Here is a 17,673-nt window from a genome sequence, read left to right on the forward strand (position 1 = left end):
GATCCACCTGACATTGGCTCATGACCCACCTAGTGGGTCCTGACCCAGAGTTTGAAAAACACTGCCCTAGGGTTTAGGAAGCATTCCTAACTAAACAGTTTTTAAAAAATAACTTCAAATAAATGAGCAATGGGATGAAGGCATGGTCTTTCTGAGTGACAGCAAGGGATAGGACCCTGTCAAGAAAGAGAAAGGAATAGACAGGCTGGACTTGGGGAATAGATTTGTAATTCCCATCATTGGGACTGAGGCATTATTAGCGTTTGAGGTGAAATATGTACTTTTAAGCAACTTTAGAAGCTCAGTACTGCTAATCTTGAAAGACCTGTGACTTGAAATATTTGCTTTCGCTTTGCTTTTTTAACAGTCAATTCTCAACCTCTGGCTGCTAGGTTGAGGCAAGAACCTGGGAGCCCCTCAGTAGTGATTTACTGAGTAGACATGCAATCCTATGCATGTCTACTCAGAAGTAAGTCGCATTAGATTCAATGGGGCTTAGTCCCAGGAAAGTGTGGATAGGATTGGGCTGTTAAATACTATTTCAAGTGTTTGAAATGTTTCCTGCACATCAAAAAATTTTTGTTGCATTTTTCTGTTATACTATATTACAATTTAATTTCCTCCATCTGTCCCATTTCACCCAGGAGAGCTACATATTTTTGTTGGTTTGTTTTTTTAAGAGCTCTGTCCCAGGAAAAGAATTTGCTCCCCCTGTTCTGAATGGTCATGAAGCTACTAAGTTTCTCTCCCTATTACTTATTTTGGTCTTATATATGCCTGTGGCAGGTAAAGCCGAAGACTAGGATAGGTAGCCCAATAAACTGCATTTTAATATCTACATGAAAACATTGGATGAGGTCATCTGGAGTTATGGGGAGCTGTGTCATCTGTACACATCCTTCATTGTGGTTTTTAATATGTTTAGCCTACAAAACACCCCTCCTTTGAAGCATTTCTACTTGCCAGAAACAGAGAGATGCTTAAGTAATATAGCTGATCAGAAATATATCCTGCCTCTCGGTCTGCATTCATTTTGGGCCGGAGGTATTCCTCTACACCTCACTGCACTTATTCACTGACTTGCAAGCTTTTGATATATTTTTTGACAGTCTAGAGTTTACTGCCATAGCTTTGTATGAAATACAGCTTAAAATGTGAAAGCTTAGTGACCCACAGTGATTTTAATTGGCTCTCAATTTAGGGTAATATAGAATGAACCAAATTCTGGAGATGAGTTACATCTGTGTTTATAAACTGCATGAGTGTTTATAGGAACTTGGGCACCATCAGCAAGTACCACACTCAGTTCTGTTCATATGTGAACTCACTATCTGCAAATTTGCTATCCATAACAGGCAGAATTGCTAACTACCTCTTGTTGTCCACACTTCTGTTCTCATTATCCACTACGCGGAGACTTTCTGGAGACTGTGGGGACATTCAGAATGGTACTGTGACCAGCACTAACCCCTTTAAATGAGCTGGAAGAAGCTTTGGCTGGCCATTTTAAAGGGGTTCATGCTGGTCTCGGGTGCCATTCTGAAGGTCCTTGCAGTCTCTGGAAGTTCTCTGCAGCATTCAGAGATCTTTTGGCACTTCCTGCTGCCCTCTGCTGGGTTTCTGGGGGTCTCTGCTGGGTTCTTCTGCTGGCGGGTGAAGTACCCCTTTGCACCTAACCCCATAAGATCAATGGTTCATTATCAGTGAATTCGCTATTCGCTAGGGTTTCAAGGAACCCAACTATAGCGGATAACGAGAACCGACTGTATCTGTATTCTTTAACGAGCGCCGTTGAAATAGAAATATTCACAGTATCATAACTTGCTGGACTGTACCATTTGTGTAGTGCTTCTGTTAGTAGCATGGAGATCTTTTTCACTATTTGCAAATTTAACAATTTTTAATGGTAAGAAAATATACTATTCTATCCTAGAACTAAAATCCTCCCCATGCAAACATAATAATGGCTAAATTTGGGAGAAGCAGCTCTTATTGAAATAAAATTTTCACTCCCCAGGACTGCATAAACTTTTGGCAAACCTTCGTAGGTATACCCAGCCCACTGGTATGCATGCTGAACATCTCCAAAAGGCATAATGAAGTAATGAGAAGAATTATACTGTGTTGGTTGAAAGGGACCTTGGAGTTCAGTCTCCGCTCAGTGTAGGCAAAAGCTACAGTATTTTAGACAGGTAGCAATTCAACCTCTGTTGAAAACTTCCAATGAAGGAGAGCTCCACAACTGCACAAGGCAGGCGTTCCAGTACAAGATAGCTCATACAGTTAGGAAATCTGCTCATGTCTAGTCTAAATTCATGCTCTGTAGTTTCAACCCATTAGTTCTAGCCCTGCCCTCAGGTGCCACATAAAACAAGCCCTCCTTATGATAGCCATTTTTGGCTATCTCCCTTTCATCTTCTCTTATTCAAGCAAACCCTATTCTTCATACTTGCCCGAGTTTCAAGCTTAGGGGAATAAGGGAAGTCTGACAACAGCTCAATAATTGTGAGTCTGTTTTAAAACTTAGACATTGAAGTCTACTCACAGTGTTTTTATGGAATGGTTTTATAAATCAACAAACCTTTCATATAACTTTTCTCTAAACATTTTGTTTTTGAACATAATACTAGCTATAAATTTAGGAGATTTTTAAGCTACGTTTTTTCTTTGCAGTGTTTAATTACTAGTTCCAAACCAATTCTGTTGCAATTTATCCCTATATCCACAAGGGGGCACCTGAAGCCTACTACATGCGAGAACTGGAATTTCACCCAGAAAGTTCATATTTCTGACATGGAATTATCAAAAAAGTTGGATGTCAAAAATTTGCATTCAAATGCAGATTTATATACAGTAAATGAAACTATGAATGCAACATCCTGACTGTTTGACCTGCAAGAAATAAAATCTTAAAGTATTAAAATAATCGTAAATTAGAATTTCAGTGGATGTTGGAGTTTAGAGGCTGATCAGAAATATTTGCAAGAGTTTTGTAAGAGATCTAGGAATCTTCTTTTTATGTCCAGATCAAAAAATTGTATATTTGAACTGGAACAAAGAGGATTTCACACTACCTAATAAGAGGACAACATACCCATCAAAATTAAAGAGAAACCATTGTAGAAGACTTCTGTATTTGCTGGTACCATTTCTTTCTTGTGTAACAGATACCTTTCCAAAAAACTTTAGAAATACAGAATGTCACCCTTCGTAACACTACAATCTGTATACACTTACATGGGTGTAAACCCCATTGAACACCCTGGGCCTTTTTTCAAAGTAGACATGCTAAGTAATCATCATTATTATTAGCAGTATTTATACAGGTTCAGTCTCAGTATTCCTGAGGGTTCCATTCCCAGAACTCATGTGGATGGCAGAAATCGCATTAAAGCAAATCCATTTAAAAAACAATGTCCCTTTGCTAAGCAGTTTAAAAACAGCCTTGCTGAACTTTATGATGTAAGACAGAGTCATTAGACAGGCAATCCATCAATTAGGGAAAGAATGCAAAGTTATTATCTTTCTTTTACACGCTCAGGGGGAAGGGAGGGGTAGCTTGCCTTGGAGTGAAGCTGTTCTAAGTGCCTGGAGAGAGAATGATTGACGGCTAGCCGGCTGCCCTCTCTCGCATTAACAAGGCTATTGTTAAATGACTTTTTTCCTTTAATTTAAAGGACCCTTCTCATTGGGTTGAGATAAAACTGTGGGTGAAAAATCCATGGATAATTAGGTATACCACTTTTCAACCAAAAAAGTTCACAATCTAAAACAATGCAGAAGAACGCAAGCAAACAGTCACTAGAAAAGACATTGTGCTGGGGTGAGAAAGGGCAGTTACTCTCCCCCTGCTAAATATAAGAAGAATGCCACTTGTAAAGTGCCTCTTTTCTAGTTAACAGTTTATCATGCTTAGAATTGTGCTCCAAGTCCTTGATTATGTATTATACTGTAGCTTAGGTCCAGAAACACTTTTGTGTGTATGTGGGTGTGCGTGCGTGCTGTGCTCTGCCTCCTGAAAAGCCATTTCAGATGTTGATGGGGTCTCTGTTACACTGTGAGAGCTTCAGGGGGGGAATGAAAGTGGTAAATTTCCCTGCCATCTGGACACACATGCCTTCACTCATGCAAGGGTTGTTGGGGTCCAGACCTACTTTTAGATTTATCCCTTAGAGCACATCCAGGGGCACATCTGGCCTACTGGAGAATTTTGTCCGGCCCGCAGCATGTGGTGAGGAAGCTTGACTGTTCTGGGCCACAGCAACCTGCTGACAGGCCAGAGAGCCTTGTGCAGAGAAATGCTACCACTGAAGAGACTTCCCCCAAACGTCACCCCAGAAGGCTCTGCAGTTGTGGGCTGTGGAGTGTGTGGGGGTTTTTGTGTGTGGAGGGGGGGGGGGAGAAAAAGGCAAACAGCAAGAGTAACTTCTGCCTGATTCTCAACTCTTCAAATTTTATCACACCCTTTGGAAGCCTGAGAGAAGCCGTTCCAGATACTTTCAATATCCTGGTCAGACTGCTGGCCAATCAGCACCATCTGTCCAACACATACTGGAAAGCATGTTTGCTCTTTACAAATTAATTCATTTTTTAGATTTCTCCCAACTTTACTTATTACTCAATTGTTCCCCAGCTTTTTATCTCTCCAACACATTTTCTTCCCAATCCCTCCAAATTCAAAAAATATATTTTTCCAAAAATATTTATTCTCTATCCTATTCCTGTTTTTCAAAATTCATTCTCCCAAAATTAATTTTCCTTTTGTTCATTTATATCCATTTCCCCTCTTCCTGTGCAAATCAGTTTTGCCTTCTGCTTCCCCCAATCCTTTTTCATAATCCATTCCCCTCTTCTGTTATTTATTTTCTGACTCTCAACACTGTGTCCGATATACAAAGTGACCCTCATGCCAAAAAGTTTGGAGACCCTTATCTTAAAGCAGCAGTTTTCAAACTCTCATAGAGAGTTTGCACCACTGTAAGTTCTTGCAGGGGGGGAGACAGTGATCCCCAGGATCGCATCACTCACGGGGCTGCAGGGACTGGGATGCACTCACCAGTCCCTGCAGCAGCCATCCTGGGGTGCGGGGAACCCTGCGCAAGCGCCTGCAGGGCTCCCCAGCTCGTTAGAAGTGAAAGTGGAGCGATTGAACTCCGCTTCCTGTTCTGCCTCTTCCCTGCCTTCTCGCTGCCCCTGCCCCTTAAGGGGAAAGAGGCCAGGGCCTTCAGGCTGGGGCGTCATGACACCCCAGTTTGAATACCACTACCTTAGAGCAACGTTTCTCAGTCTTTCCCACCCTGCAACCCTCTTTGTCTGGCCAGTGATCCTGGTGGTGCTGGGGAGGTCCCAGAAGCAGCTTCTGGGTTGCACCAGGCCAGCAACCCACTCTGCAGGCCTCAGAAGGTCCTGCAAAAACCTCTGAAGGCTATTTCTGGTTTTTGGGGACAAACCTGTAGAGTCGGTTGCAAGCTGGACACAACCAGGCGGGGGCTTTTGGCCCTCCCATGCCTCTGAAATGGCTTAGATTTGGAGTGAAATGGAGGCGAGGTCGGGTGGGAAGGTCCAGATCACAATCCACCTAGCATGGGCTTGTGCCCCACCAGTGAATCATGACCCATAGTTTGGGAAACCATGTGTTAAAGGGTGTGGACAGATTATACACTTGTACTTAAGCTTGTATATGATCAATAGATGACCCATGTCCAACCTTATCAAATGTTTTGTTAGGTTTTTATTTTGTGTATGATACATTTTTCTTGCTGTATTTCTGTATTTGTATTTTGATAAACTTCCATTAACTAGTCATTAGAAACAGAAACTTGTACAGCAAAAACTTTTTGCCAGTGATAGGAAGAGTTTAAAGAGAATTTGTTTAGAACAACTTAACAGATGCTTCCTATTTAGCTCATAAATGGCCTTGTTCAGAAGCATAACACTCTGCTCCAGCGCCTGGGGCAGTGACATCATGTGACATCACTTTCAGGTTTTCCCCGTAGGAGGGAGTGCTCACTGTGGTGGCTTCGTGCCTCTGATCCTTCTCCTGTAGAGGCTCCCCTTGAAGGGAGAAGGAATGAAGGTGCAAAGGAACTGGGCCACAAATGGTGCGAGTTGGTCACTTCCAGGTTCTCCCTGGAGGTGGCAGCGCTGGCAGCTTTGCATCCCCAGTCATTCCCCTGTGAAGACTCCCCTTGAAGACTCCACCCTAGCTAGATGTGCCTCTGGCCATGTTTGTAATACTAGCTTTTTCAAATGTTGCTGGGGTTTTGTTAATCTGTATAAGAAGTCTGCCAATCTAATTCTGCCATTGATCTTAATCCACATTTATTGATCTTAGATATTAACATACCAGTTAAATTGCGATCAGGTTGGGGTATTTTGCTTCTTGAAGCAAACAAATAGTATGAAAGTAAAAGTACTGAGAAATGGTATTTCTCAGTACTTATACTTGCATACTATTCATTTGTATGGAATGGAGTGGTAGCGGGTCATGAATGACATGGATTCCTGTGGCACGTATGGCAGTGTATTGGTTAAGAGGACATCCTGCTCCCCAAGCACTGAGGAAGTGGATTGAGCATTATAATGCTAGTTGTCAAAGAATGCATTAAGCCCAATAAATGTGAAAGATCCAGCAGAGAAAACTGAGTGAAGTTACTTGACTTGAGATGTTACTTTATACTCAATGCAAAAGTTTATATTATAGCTACCTCACCTGCTACAAAGGCCATTATAGAACTGAAGAAATTGGGCAAGCAGCTCCAAGTGAACATGGTTTGTAACGGTTGATTTAATAGAATAAATATGTATTCAGGTTACATCATCCGTTCTATATGTGATAATGACAGTGCCTTGAAACAGTTGTCATGGAAGCAGCTATTGACTTAATACTCAATAGTGCCCTAGATTTGCTGCAGGATGTAAACATCTCAGAAATGAAGGTATTTATGAAAAGGAAGAATCGGAAGCATCAAATACCTTCAGGATTTTTGGAGGCTTTGGAAAACCATGGTAACAGAAGCGGAGAGCATGTACACGGCGGATTAGAAAAGTTCAAGCAAATCCAAATGAATGACAGCATGGTGGTTGACCAGAATCAAAGAAGCTACTAAAGCAAGTAAAGGCTTTCCTTTTTAAAAAAAAAAATGTAGAAGCCTTGTCCAAATGAGGAGAATGAAGGAAAAATTCTAGCTGGAGAAAAACCCTACCTGGAAGAATAGATTGCTAAAAACCTATATCAGAAACTATGTCATTTTCTAAACTATCACAGCTCCCCGCCTATAAGTCGATCTCACAGATAAGTCGAGGGCAGGTTTTGAGCCCCAAATCATGAAATTTTCTGTGACCCTTGGATAAGTTGGGGGTTAAACTTAGGGGGGTCTGACTATAATTTTGTCTGATTTTACCTGATGCCAGATCCTGAAAAATAACCTTCCAGTAATTGTTACCTAAAAACTGTACAGTTTCTAATTTATTAAAATTACAATAAAAGATCATAAGATGCATTTTTGTTCATTAACTTTTAAAATTCTGGTCTTCACAACATTTGTATAAACAGTGTCAGAGTAAGTGCCTGTAAACAACATACCAGCAGAACCATTAATCAAATCCTTCTTTAAGGTGCCTGGTGCATGAAGCCAGAGGCTCTGCATATAACATGCAACATAAAACATGCAGTTGGGAGTGTGAAGTTCAGTTCACCGCAGGGAGACAAGCAACAAGGACTGAGCTGCGCACAGTTGCAACCCTCTACTCAGAAGCAGAGCCACTGCTTTCCATGCGTGTTACTCTTAAGCAACGGTGCATTGCAGCCTGGGACCTTGTTTCAGATGGAAATGAGGATCATATCTTGGGGTTTTAAAACCAGACCCCTAAACTTGGGTGTGTGTGTGTGAAATTCTTTGCAAATGACTTGCCAGGAATGTTCAGAGGCAGCAGCAAAAGAAAAGGAGGCATTTCCCTTCTTCTCCAAACTGGTTCCTATCTTGGATGGGGTATAGAATGGGGGTCTGGCCAAATCCAGGATGGGGAAGGCGATCATTTTTAAAGAGATGAACAGAACTAAAGTTGCATGCTGGATGTCTCCTGGGACATACCCTACAACTTGAGAGAGCAGGTTTGAACCAGCTATATAAAACATACCCTGATATTTCTGAGACAGGTGGTCTGTGGGTTAGTTTGGTAGCCAGACCTGGACTGGGACACAGAGCGGTTTGTATCTGATGTTGGGAAGCCTGTCCAGCATCCCCAGCTGCATCGTTCCACCCTTGGGAATTATAGATAGGTAAGCCCAGGGCTCAACTGAATATTGACCTTGCTGGTCAAGTCAGAGGTAAAATGCTGCTGATAGTGGTAGATGCAAAATTGCTAGAGGTTTTTATAATATCTTCAATCACAGCTGAGGCTACAATGAGGCAGTTCAGACAAATGTGTCACCTTTGGCTTACCTGAAATCTTAGTCACTGATAATGGCCTGGTCTTCACAGACGTGTGGAATATGCTAATATCCAGCACATCCACACTTCCCCCATCATCCTTCCTCTTAAGGGCTGGTGTAGTGACAGTTTGTGTCACCCAGTGCAGGTGTCACCGCCATGATGGACCTCCTCCCATGCAGTGGGCCGGGGCAATGTTCTGGGCTGTGGGCATGGCGATATACCTTTGCCCCACCCCACTGGCTTTTTAGCTACACCTTTTTATAGAACACAGATAGTTTTTTCATTGCATTCTGCTGTAAATTAGGCATTGAATGGTATATAACATGATAGTATTCCTACAAATTGCAATTTTAGATATTTTGGTCATTAGTGGCATTATCCCCCCCCCCCAAGGGTGTCTCCTTACTAACACCGTATTGGTTCTATGCTGTGTCATAATAACATCTCATTAGCTGTTCAAACAATCATTTGGTTCATTCTGAATTAAGGAAATATATTTTTATTTTACATAAGATAGTTGCATTTTTTCTGGATTTTTAGATATAACTTTTGATAGAATGGAGGTATTTCACTCTGGGGCTTTTCATTGCATTCTGCTGTAAATTGTGCATCAAATGGTATATAACGATAGTATTATTCCTAATAACAGCAATTTTAGCGATTTTGGTCATTAGTGTGCATCACCTGGTTTGGCCTGCACCTCCCTAGTGATGCCACTGCATAGGGAGCAGTGCGGTCAGGGAAGCTGAGGTTGCTACATGTGAGACAGCTGCCTCTGGTGCTTGTGCCATTTTCTGTGTGGATTAACAAAAAAACTCACAATTAACTATCAAGAAGTAATAAATGATTACAAAACAATTAAAATTCTACAGGATGGCTGAAATGGAAAATTTGTTTTCCAAAAGTGATAGCATTACTTTATTTTAAGCATATCATTATATCTATTCATTAAATTGCTGCTGATCTTCCATCAGTCTAACTGAGCTGTTCTCAAAACATTCTTTGTGCAGTAGCCCTTCACTCCTAAAAGTTATTTGCGGTGTCCCAAAGAGCTTTTGTTTGTATGGGTTCTACCTATTTATGTTTACCACATTAGAATTCAAAACTTGATAAATTATATTTATTTTTATGACTTTTAAACATAACGTTTTCGGTGCCTGTTCCATAGTGCTTGGAAAATGCATGCACACACAAGCTAAATATCTTAAAATATTTTAAAACATATTTTATAACTGCCTGGATACGACTTGCTCCTCCTGATAGAAGATGCTTCCCTGTCCTGGTCGTGTGCCCACCCCAGCTTCTGCTGCAGGGGACCCGGCCAGGCTAGAGATGAGTACAAGGAAGGATGGTGTGTCCTTTCAGAGGTGATTGCTGGGGCACCTGCGCAAAACAGTCCCACACCAAGTTCTGCAGGAGCTGCTGTAAGAGACCAGTGGTCCAAAAGAAGCATGGGGGTTAAACTCCAAGAGAAGGGTGGTAGAATGAGCAAACAGAGGCAAGGCTGGGGGTTTAAGGGCAACAACTGGGAATGTGCTTGCAGAACTTCTGAAGGGGTCTCTGGGAGCCCCAGGACTCCAAGGAGCACAGTTTGAGCAACACTGATCTGTCTTTTAGAATAAGGTATCAGTTGAAGTAGTAATCATTTTTACTCAGTGATACAGTTGATTTTTGTTTTTCATATGTAAGAGATCTTGATCAACTTATCCTCAGCTATGAAGTTGTGAAAGATGGATGTGCCACAAGAGACTCCACGATTAAATAATAACCAGGCAATTTCACAGTATAAGAAAAAGTAGTTACAGTACTCAGCTAGACTTGTATGACACAAGGCTTGTAGGACAACATTCCAAGAAAAAAAGACATACCCTTCTCAAGACTCCCTTGTTTAATTGCTTTCTTTTAGCCTTAAATACATGCCTCATTTTTTTTTTTTTTAGTTAAAATGGCTTTTTAGGATTTTTTTTTTGTTCAAATGGCTTTTATCTGTAAATATTGTAGTCTGAAATGCTTTGTTCTGCTGTTTTTTGGAAAGGGCTACTGTTTGAAATTTCACAAACATTGTGTTAGAAATTGAACCCTTTATTTTTTCATTGCACTTCCATGAAATAATGATTCCACTAGGACAGGGGTGCCCAAACCCCGGCCCTGGGGCCACTTGCGGCCCTTGAGGCCTCTCAATGCGGCCCTCAGGGAGCCCCCAGTCTCTAATGAGCCTCTGGCCCTCCGGAGATTTGTCAGAGCCCACACTGGCCCGATGCAACTACTCTCAGCATGAGGGCAGCTGTTTGACCTCTTGCTTGAGCTGTGGGATGAGGGCTCCCTCCACTGCTTGTTGTTTCATGTCTGTGATGCAGTAGCAGCAGCAAAGGAAAGGGCAGCCTTGCTTTGTGCAAGGCCTTTTATAGGCCTTGAGCTATTGCAAGACCTTCATTCATTCATATAAGGTCATCTTTAATATATTCATTTATGTAAACTTATGTAAATTTATTCAAATTTTAAATGTAAATTAATTCTTTTTTCCCCCGGCCCCCGACACAGTGTCAGAGAGATGATGTGGCCCCCTTGCCAAAAACTTTGGACACCCCTGCACTAGGAGTATCCCAAACTTATTCACCACGTGAATCTCCAGCTGATGTGCCACTCCCCAAGATCTGCAGCTGATGTGCTGCTCCTCTGCCAGCATGTACACTCGCACGCACGCAACTTGTTTACTTGCTTTATTGGTGTGTGCATTAGCACATGTCCTTTGCTGCCAAGTGTCAGCATTAAGCTCACTAGCTTGCACTGGCCAGACAAAGAGAAGGCAGTGGCAGTGATCTCATTCCAGCGCCACTTCCCCAGTCTTTGGGAGTAGCTCCAGAGGTGACCCTGCAGCTCATCCCACTATCTCATTGAACCTTTTTCCTTCCTCCATGTCTTCCTTTTTTGGAAGTGGGCAGTCCTTTTCCTAACTTCCTTCTTCTAGGCCAGTGTTTCTCAAACTGGTGGGTTGTGACCCACCAGCTTGTGTAAAGCTTCCCCCATACTTTTAAGGGAAGGAGGGAGGTAGCGACGCATGTTGCTAATGGGGATCATGTCGCTAACGGGGGTGAAAGGGGACTATTTTTACTTACTGAGGGCTGCTATCAGCTGCAGGAGTTGCAGAGAACACTGAGCAGCCCTCTGCAGGGCTCCCCAACGCTTGGAATGTTGACGTAGAATGTTAGAATGTTGAGGAAAAACCTGTTGCCAAGCAACCAGGAAGTGTGTGAGGATTCATATAACTTCCTTTTGGAAAACTGGGAATTTTGCTAAAGCTGTACTTACAGCACGAAGCTGGAAATATTTAACACTCCAAAATTGCTTGGCATAATATTCATTCACAAAACCTTAATTGCTAAAAATAAAATAGATCAACCATCTGAGGGCATAATGAATCATAATTCTTAAAAATGCTTAAAGAATAAGAGCAGTGGGAATAACACAAATGTAAAAATTGTGATAACACACAGTAAAAGTTGTGATATCCAGCATTGAAGCATTGCTGGATATTGTCATTTTCTGGATATTAAAACATTATACCTAACATCATTATATCCCTCCTAAAAGTCTCTCTGCAATAGCACCAAAGATACCCTCCACCACTCTTCTGCTTTTCATTTGCCTTAGTTGACCTTTCCATTATGAACTCAGCCACTTCAAATTGTGGCTGGGTACTGCCAGTTAAGAGAATAGCAAAATTTTCTGTTTGGTCAATTTCCTGGTCTAATGAATCTTTCCAGAACATCAGGCCTCAAATATTGCAAATTAAACTATTTGTTTTGATATGTATTGAGATTGTGTTATAACTAAACATTCTCTTTGATGGGAGGGGAAAGGTATAAAGGAACAGGAAAGTCAGCATTAAAATCAAATGGTAGTACTGTACAGACAAAAATATAGTCAAAATAAAAATTATTTTGTCCCCTGCTGAATACAGGGGACCCCCTTGTCTGTGGATCCTGTATCCACTGATTATCTTATCCATGGATTGAGTCCATCGGGCTCCCTTGTGCCCCCCTGCATGTTCTGCCTCTGGAGGAGAAGGGAATTCCGTTCCCCTCTGGAGAGTCCTCTGAGCCCAGCCGAGGCCACAGACAGATGTCCGCAGCCTCTGCAGGACTCAGATTGAGCCTTAGAGACAAAAAAGTCACTTAAAGTTTTTCGTAAAACCGGAAGTGACGTTTTTCATGCCTCATAAGGCATTCTGGAATGGAACCCCCATGGATACGGGGGCATGTCTGTATAGTGAGGCACTAATTCATGAAATGCAATATCTGATTGCAAGAAGGCTTTCTGACTATTAAGAAAATTTACCATAACTGAGCAAATGTTTGCAGAAGCTGACTGCTGTTTGTATGACTTGATGAGCTTTCATAGGTATCAGTGCCAACTTTGCTGAATATGTACTTGAACTTGGGTAATTATTTGATCTTGTTTCAGTCTGCTACAAAAAGGTAACAGAATACCTGGCAATTGGAAGCTTATAATATGGGCAGGGTTTTGTGTGTACTGTGATGAAAGTATTTGGACTGAAAGCTGGACTAGATATATTTTAAACAAATATTTTGTATTTTATGCAAGGATTGAAAACCTGCTGAATGTAGTATTGGTTGTAAAATTCTTCTTGGTTTCATCTGCAATTTAGTGCCTTTGTGGATGCAATGATAGACTTAAAAGCAAGTAAGCAATGCCTAGTGACATCTTAGAAACTAAAACAGTGGCTGGTTTCTTGTAGTTGTGGGAGGGACAGTACAAATTCCCTTTATAGCTCCTTATACCTCTCTACAATCAGCGGAAGTAAAATTAAAATTCCAAATAACTTGACTTTCATTATTTATACAGTACATAATCTTGATTTATATAGACCAGTTTATACAGGTGAGTTCAGCTTGGTGTAGAATTGTAATTGTATTTTGTTTGTTAATTCAGAGTATACACATCCATACCAATGGAGTAACTACAGACATATTTCATAGTGGAAAAGAACAACATTTTCAATATATTTAAAACCTTCCTGACTTAATGTTTTGTCTGTATCTCCACCGTGTATGGGTCTTAAAATATCATTTGCCTTTTATGGTGGACAGACAGGGATATCTGTCTTCTGTAGGTCCCCATCAAATCTGTGTTAGCCTAAGGGGCAGTGTTTTGTCACTAACCAGACCGCAACTCTAGTGTGAGTAGGCTACTGAATTGGAGTTAAGAGGGTATGCTGTCATTTATCTCTGATTTTTATAAACCTCAATTACCATATCAAACCTTATCAAACATACAAAAAACCAGATATATGGGATAGGTAGCTTGATCTGCCTTTGATTTTCCAGGTTGTCATTTCTGAAAATGAAGTCAAATAAACTAAAATTCTATCTGAATAAAGCAGAGATTGGGAGGAGAGGGTCTGATTGATGTATGCAGGTGGATACTCCCATGTTCAGTGACATTACAACTTCCCCAGTGGATAGCTTGGGGGTTATCCATAAGAATAGACCCGCTGGGTCAGGCCATAAGCCCATCTAGTCCAGCTTCCTGTATCTCACAGTGGCCCACCCAATGCCCCAGGGAGCACACAAGACAACAAGGGACCTGCATCCTGGTGCCCTCCTCTGCATCTGGCATTCTGACATAGCCCATTTCAAAAATCAGGAGGTTGCCCATACACATCATGGCTTGTAACCCATGATGGACTTTTCCTCCAGAAATTTGTCCAATCCCCTTTTAAAGGCATCTAGGCCAGATGCCATCATCACATGTTTTGGCAAGACCAACTACCACAAACCACAGACCACAGACCAACTACATGCTAAGAAATATTTTATTTTGTCTGTCCTAACTCTCCCAACACTCAATTTTAGTGGATGTCCCCTGGTTCTAGTGTTGTGTGAGAGGGTAAAGAGCATCTCTCTATCCACTTTATCCTCCCCGTGCATAATTTTGTATGCCTCAGTCATTTCCCTCTTCTGGCACCTCTTTTCTAGGCTGAAGAGTCCCAAACGCCGTAGCCTTTCCTCATAAGGAAGGTGCCCCAGCCCAATAATCATTTTAGTCACTCTCTTTTGCACCTTATCCAGAACTAACCTCTGCCTCTTGGTACTTAATTAATTGGGTGACATCTTTTGTCAGGGGTACCTTTTTCAAATTTGGGGTGGTTTGCCAGCTGCATCTTCTTGTTTGCTGTGTTGATTTAGTCATAGTATTTTTGGGGTTGGACTATTCTAAAATATGTTCTGCCGCTCTGTCCAAAAATCAGAGTTAAAGGAAATGGTATATGAAGCCAAAAATTTTAATGATGGGTGGTTTTGATGAGAGTTTTGTATTGAAATCTTGGGTGTATTTTTTTAAAATGCTGATATAGAAACTCATATGTTGTAAAATTTGCAATACAAGTCTAAAAGTTGGAAGCCCTCATCATCATCATAACAGCACAATAGTTTTAGTTGCCTGCTATGGTTTTGCTATAATTGAATTTTTTCCCTCCTGTGTTTGGTGATAGCTGTGGATGGATTTCTAAAAACAGATGAAAGGCAAAGACTAGCCAGGGAAAGGAGAGAAGAAAGGGAAAAATACCTTGGTAAGTTTGCTTTCGCTTTTTCTTCTTGGTGGTAGGAAGACAGTCCACTCTGGATATGCACTGAAGATCTAGACCAGGAATGTCAAACCCATTTATTTGGCCGAATAGCATTCGGTGCTTACTGAGAGTCTTAGAAAGCAACCCGGAGTCATTTTTGGATGACTTCTGGTTTTACTGGAAGTCATTTACTGGAATGACTGGAATGATAAAAAACATTCTAGGTGACTTTCAGAGGCTGCATATGACCTCTCTGAGGCTCAGAACAGCTCTGGATGTGACTGGAGCAAGGCTGCAGTCATGTTCGGAGCAAAGGTGGGCTCCAAAAATTGTGAATTTTGTTATCCATGGTTTTCAGTATCCATGGCTGGGTCTGGCAGTGGAGCCCCTTTTGATAAAGAAGCTTCACCTGTATTAAGCAGATGGCAGGAAATAAGCACTTTATTCACCTGTAGAAACTCACTAGCTGCAAATGACAGAAGAAAAAAAATGCAAATCTTGATCATATTTTCAAGATAAGGGAGAGCTCCATTATCACTCTGGGAGAGCCCAATTGTGTGAACCGCCATTTCAGCAGTGTTTCTTCTGTTGAGGCATCACTTTTGCAGAGCACCTCTCAGTTCTGGCTGTGAAATGATACCTCAGCAGAAGCAGTGCTGCTGAACGGGTGGTACACATGATAATTTGGCTCTCCAAGGACCTTGACAGCGTCTCCTTCTCTCTCCCCTCTTGGTCTGTTTCTTCTTGTGGTCAAGTATCTTGTGGTCTTGTGTACTCCCTAAGGGATCTGGTGGGCTGCTGTGAGATACAGGAAGCTAGACGAATAATAATAATAGATGTATTTATATACCGCCTTTCTAGGTCCTCAGATTTCTCCTGACTTTATTCAAGGCAGTTTACATAGGCAGGCTAATTTAAATCCCCATAGGGATTTTTACAATTGAAAGAAGGCTCTATCTTTCAAGAGCTACAACAATTCAGATGTTTCGTTCTGATCTGGCCTCCATCCTGGCCTCCATCCTCCCATGCTCAGAGCAGATGGAATAACTCGGCTCAGCTTGTCAGCTGCTTCAAGGTCGCACGGTGCCGGTAGCCTCGAACTGGCGACCTTTGGATGTTATCTTCAGGTAAACGGAGGCTCAACCCTCTAGACCAGACCTCCTGCCCAGACTAGATGGATCCTGGGCCTGATTCAGCAGGGTTCTTCTTATGTTCTTCTCCCATAGTGTTTCTTGTCTTCTGAGGCTTCCGTCTATCTCTCTGTCCCAAAGCCTCGGCAGAAGTGGCACTGTTGAAAGGATGGTGTTGGGAGAGCCAAGTTATTACATGGGCCGGGTAAAGCGCTTTCATGGGCTGTATCCGGCCCGTGGGCCTTATATTTGACATTCCTGATTTAGATCATACATGGGCAGATTTCAGGTTTTAAGCAACAACTTTTGGGGGGGAGGGGCTAGAGCTTGGGAGCTACCAGTGTAAAATGGTGACTTAGGGAAATGGACCATGTTATAGAATTGTGGCTTGTACAATAATTTAAATTTGTTTTTGTTGATGATGTTTGAGAGCCACAGTATTTAAGAAGCATTTAAATTCTTAAATATATTTACTCATCATGAGCATTAAACTTACATTTTAATCCAGAGGACTCTCAGTTTATAGTTGGTAAATAATTATAAAGCTTGCAAATTTATCTTTTTACATTACTGTAGATCAGCTATTTTCAACCACTGTGCTGTGGCATACTAGTGTACCACGAGTGGTCCACAGGTGTGCCACAAGAATTTGGGGGAAGATCATTTATTAGTAGGGCCAATGGGGATGTGAGCCCCCCACTGGCAGCATGATGTGCCTTGTCAGTTGTCAAAAACGTGATGGTGTGCTTTTGACTATTTTGATGCCTTGTCAGTGTGCCACAAAATGAAAAATGTTGAAAATTGCTGCTGTAGATACTTGAGTATAAGTCGATCTCACAGATAAGTTAAGGGCTAGTTTTGAGCCAAAAATCAGGCATTTTCTATGAGCCAAAAATTTTCTATGACCCTCTGATAAGTCAGTGGTAAAACTTAGGAGGTGTCTGACTATAATTCTGGGACTTCTGGGATACCAAAAAACATAGGTCCTCAGGTCCCATATTAAAATGCCATAGTACTGTTTGTGGATGGTTGACTAAGACCCAGAGACTTCCTGCCTGCTTGCCTGCCTGATTGACCTGCTGGCTGGTTTTGTCTCCCTGCGAGAGGGAGTTGTTGGGAGAGGCAAAGAGGAAAGTATGGCCAGCCAGAGCGTGAGATTGTGCACTTTGTTGGCATCCGAAGGGAATTTTTTTCAATCTGCACTTGTACTGTGTTTGTACATGGCAGACTCTAAGACCCAGATCAGCCTTCCTGCCTGCCTGAGAGACGTGCTCACTGGCTAGTTGCGAAGTTTCTTCCTGCAGGAAGGCGCTATTGGGAGAAGTAAAGCATGGCCAGCCGGAGCGTGAAATTGCCCAGGGTGAGCTAGTGCCTGCTACTCCTCTGGGCCTCTTCTGGCTGCCGCAACACCTCTGAACTGCCCTGACCCCTGTGTGGCCCACAGATAGGACGAGGAAACTATCTATACTGTAATTTTGATAAAAATGTCTCGCATTATAGCCGAATATGTGTGGTAATT

The 17,673-nt window shown here is 41.9% G+C and overlaps 1 protein-coding gene across 2 annotated transcripts in view; it reads left to right on the forward strand.

The window, feature by feature from the left end:
• Window positions 1-17,673, forward strand: part of MAP7D2 (MAP7 domain containing 2) — a 77,404-nt gene that overhangs the window by 29,031 nt on the left and 30,700 nt on the right. For both annotated transcript variants that reach the window (XM_066619789.1, XM_066619790.1), the window contains exon 2: window positions 14,950-15,027. In XM_066619789.1, coding sequence (XP_066475886.1) covers window positions 14,950-15,027 — 78 coding nt within the window. The remainder of the gene's footprint in view (window positions 1-14,949; window positions 15,028-17,673) is intronic.

Source organism: Tiliqua scincoides, chromosome 3 (assembly GCF_035046505.1).
Source record: "Tiliqua scincoides isolate rTilSci1 chromosome 3, rTilSci1.hap2, whole genome shotgun sequence".
Lineage (NCBI taxonomy): Eukaryota > Metazoa > Chordata > Lepidosauria > Squamata > Scincidae > Tiliqua > Tiliqua scincoides.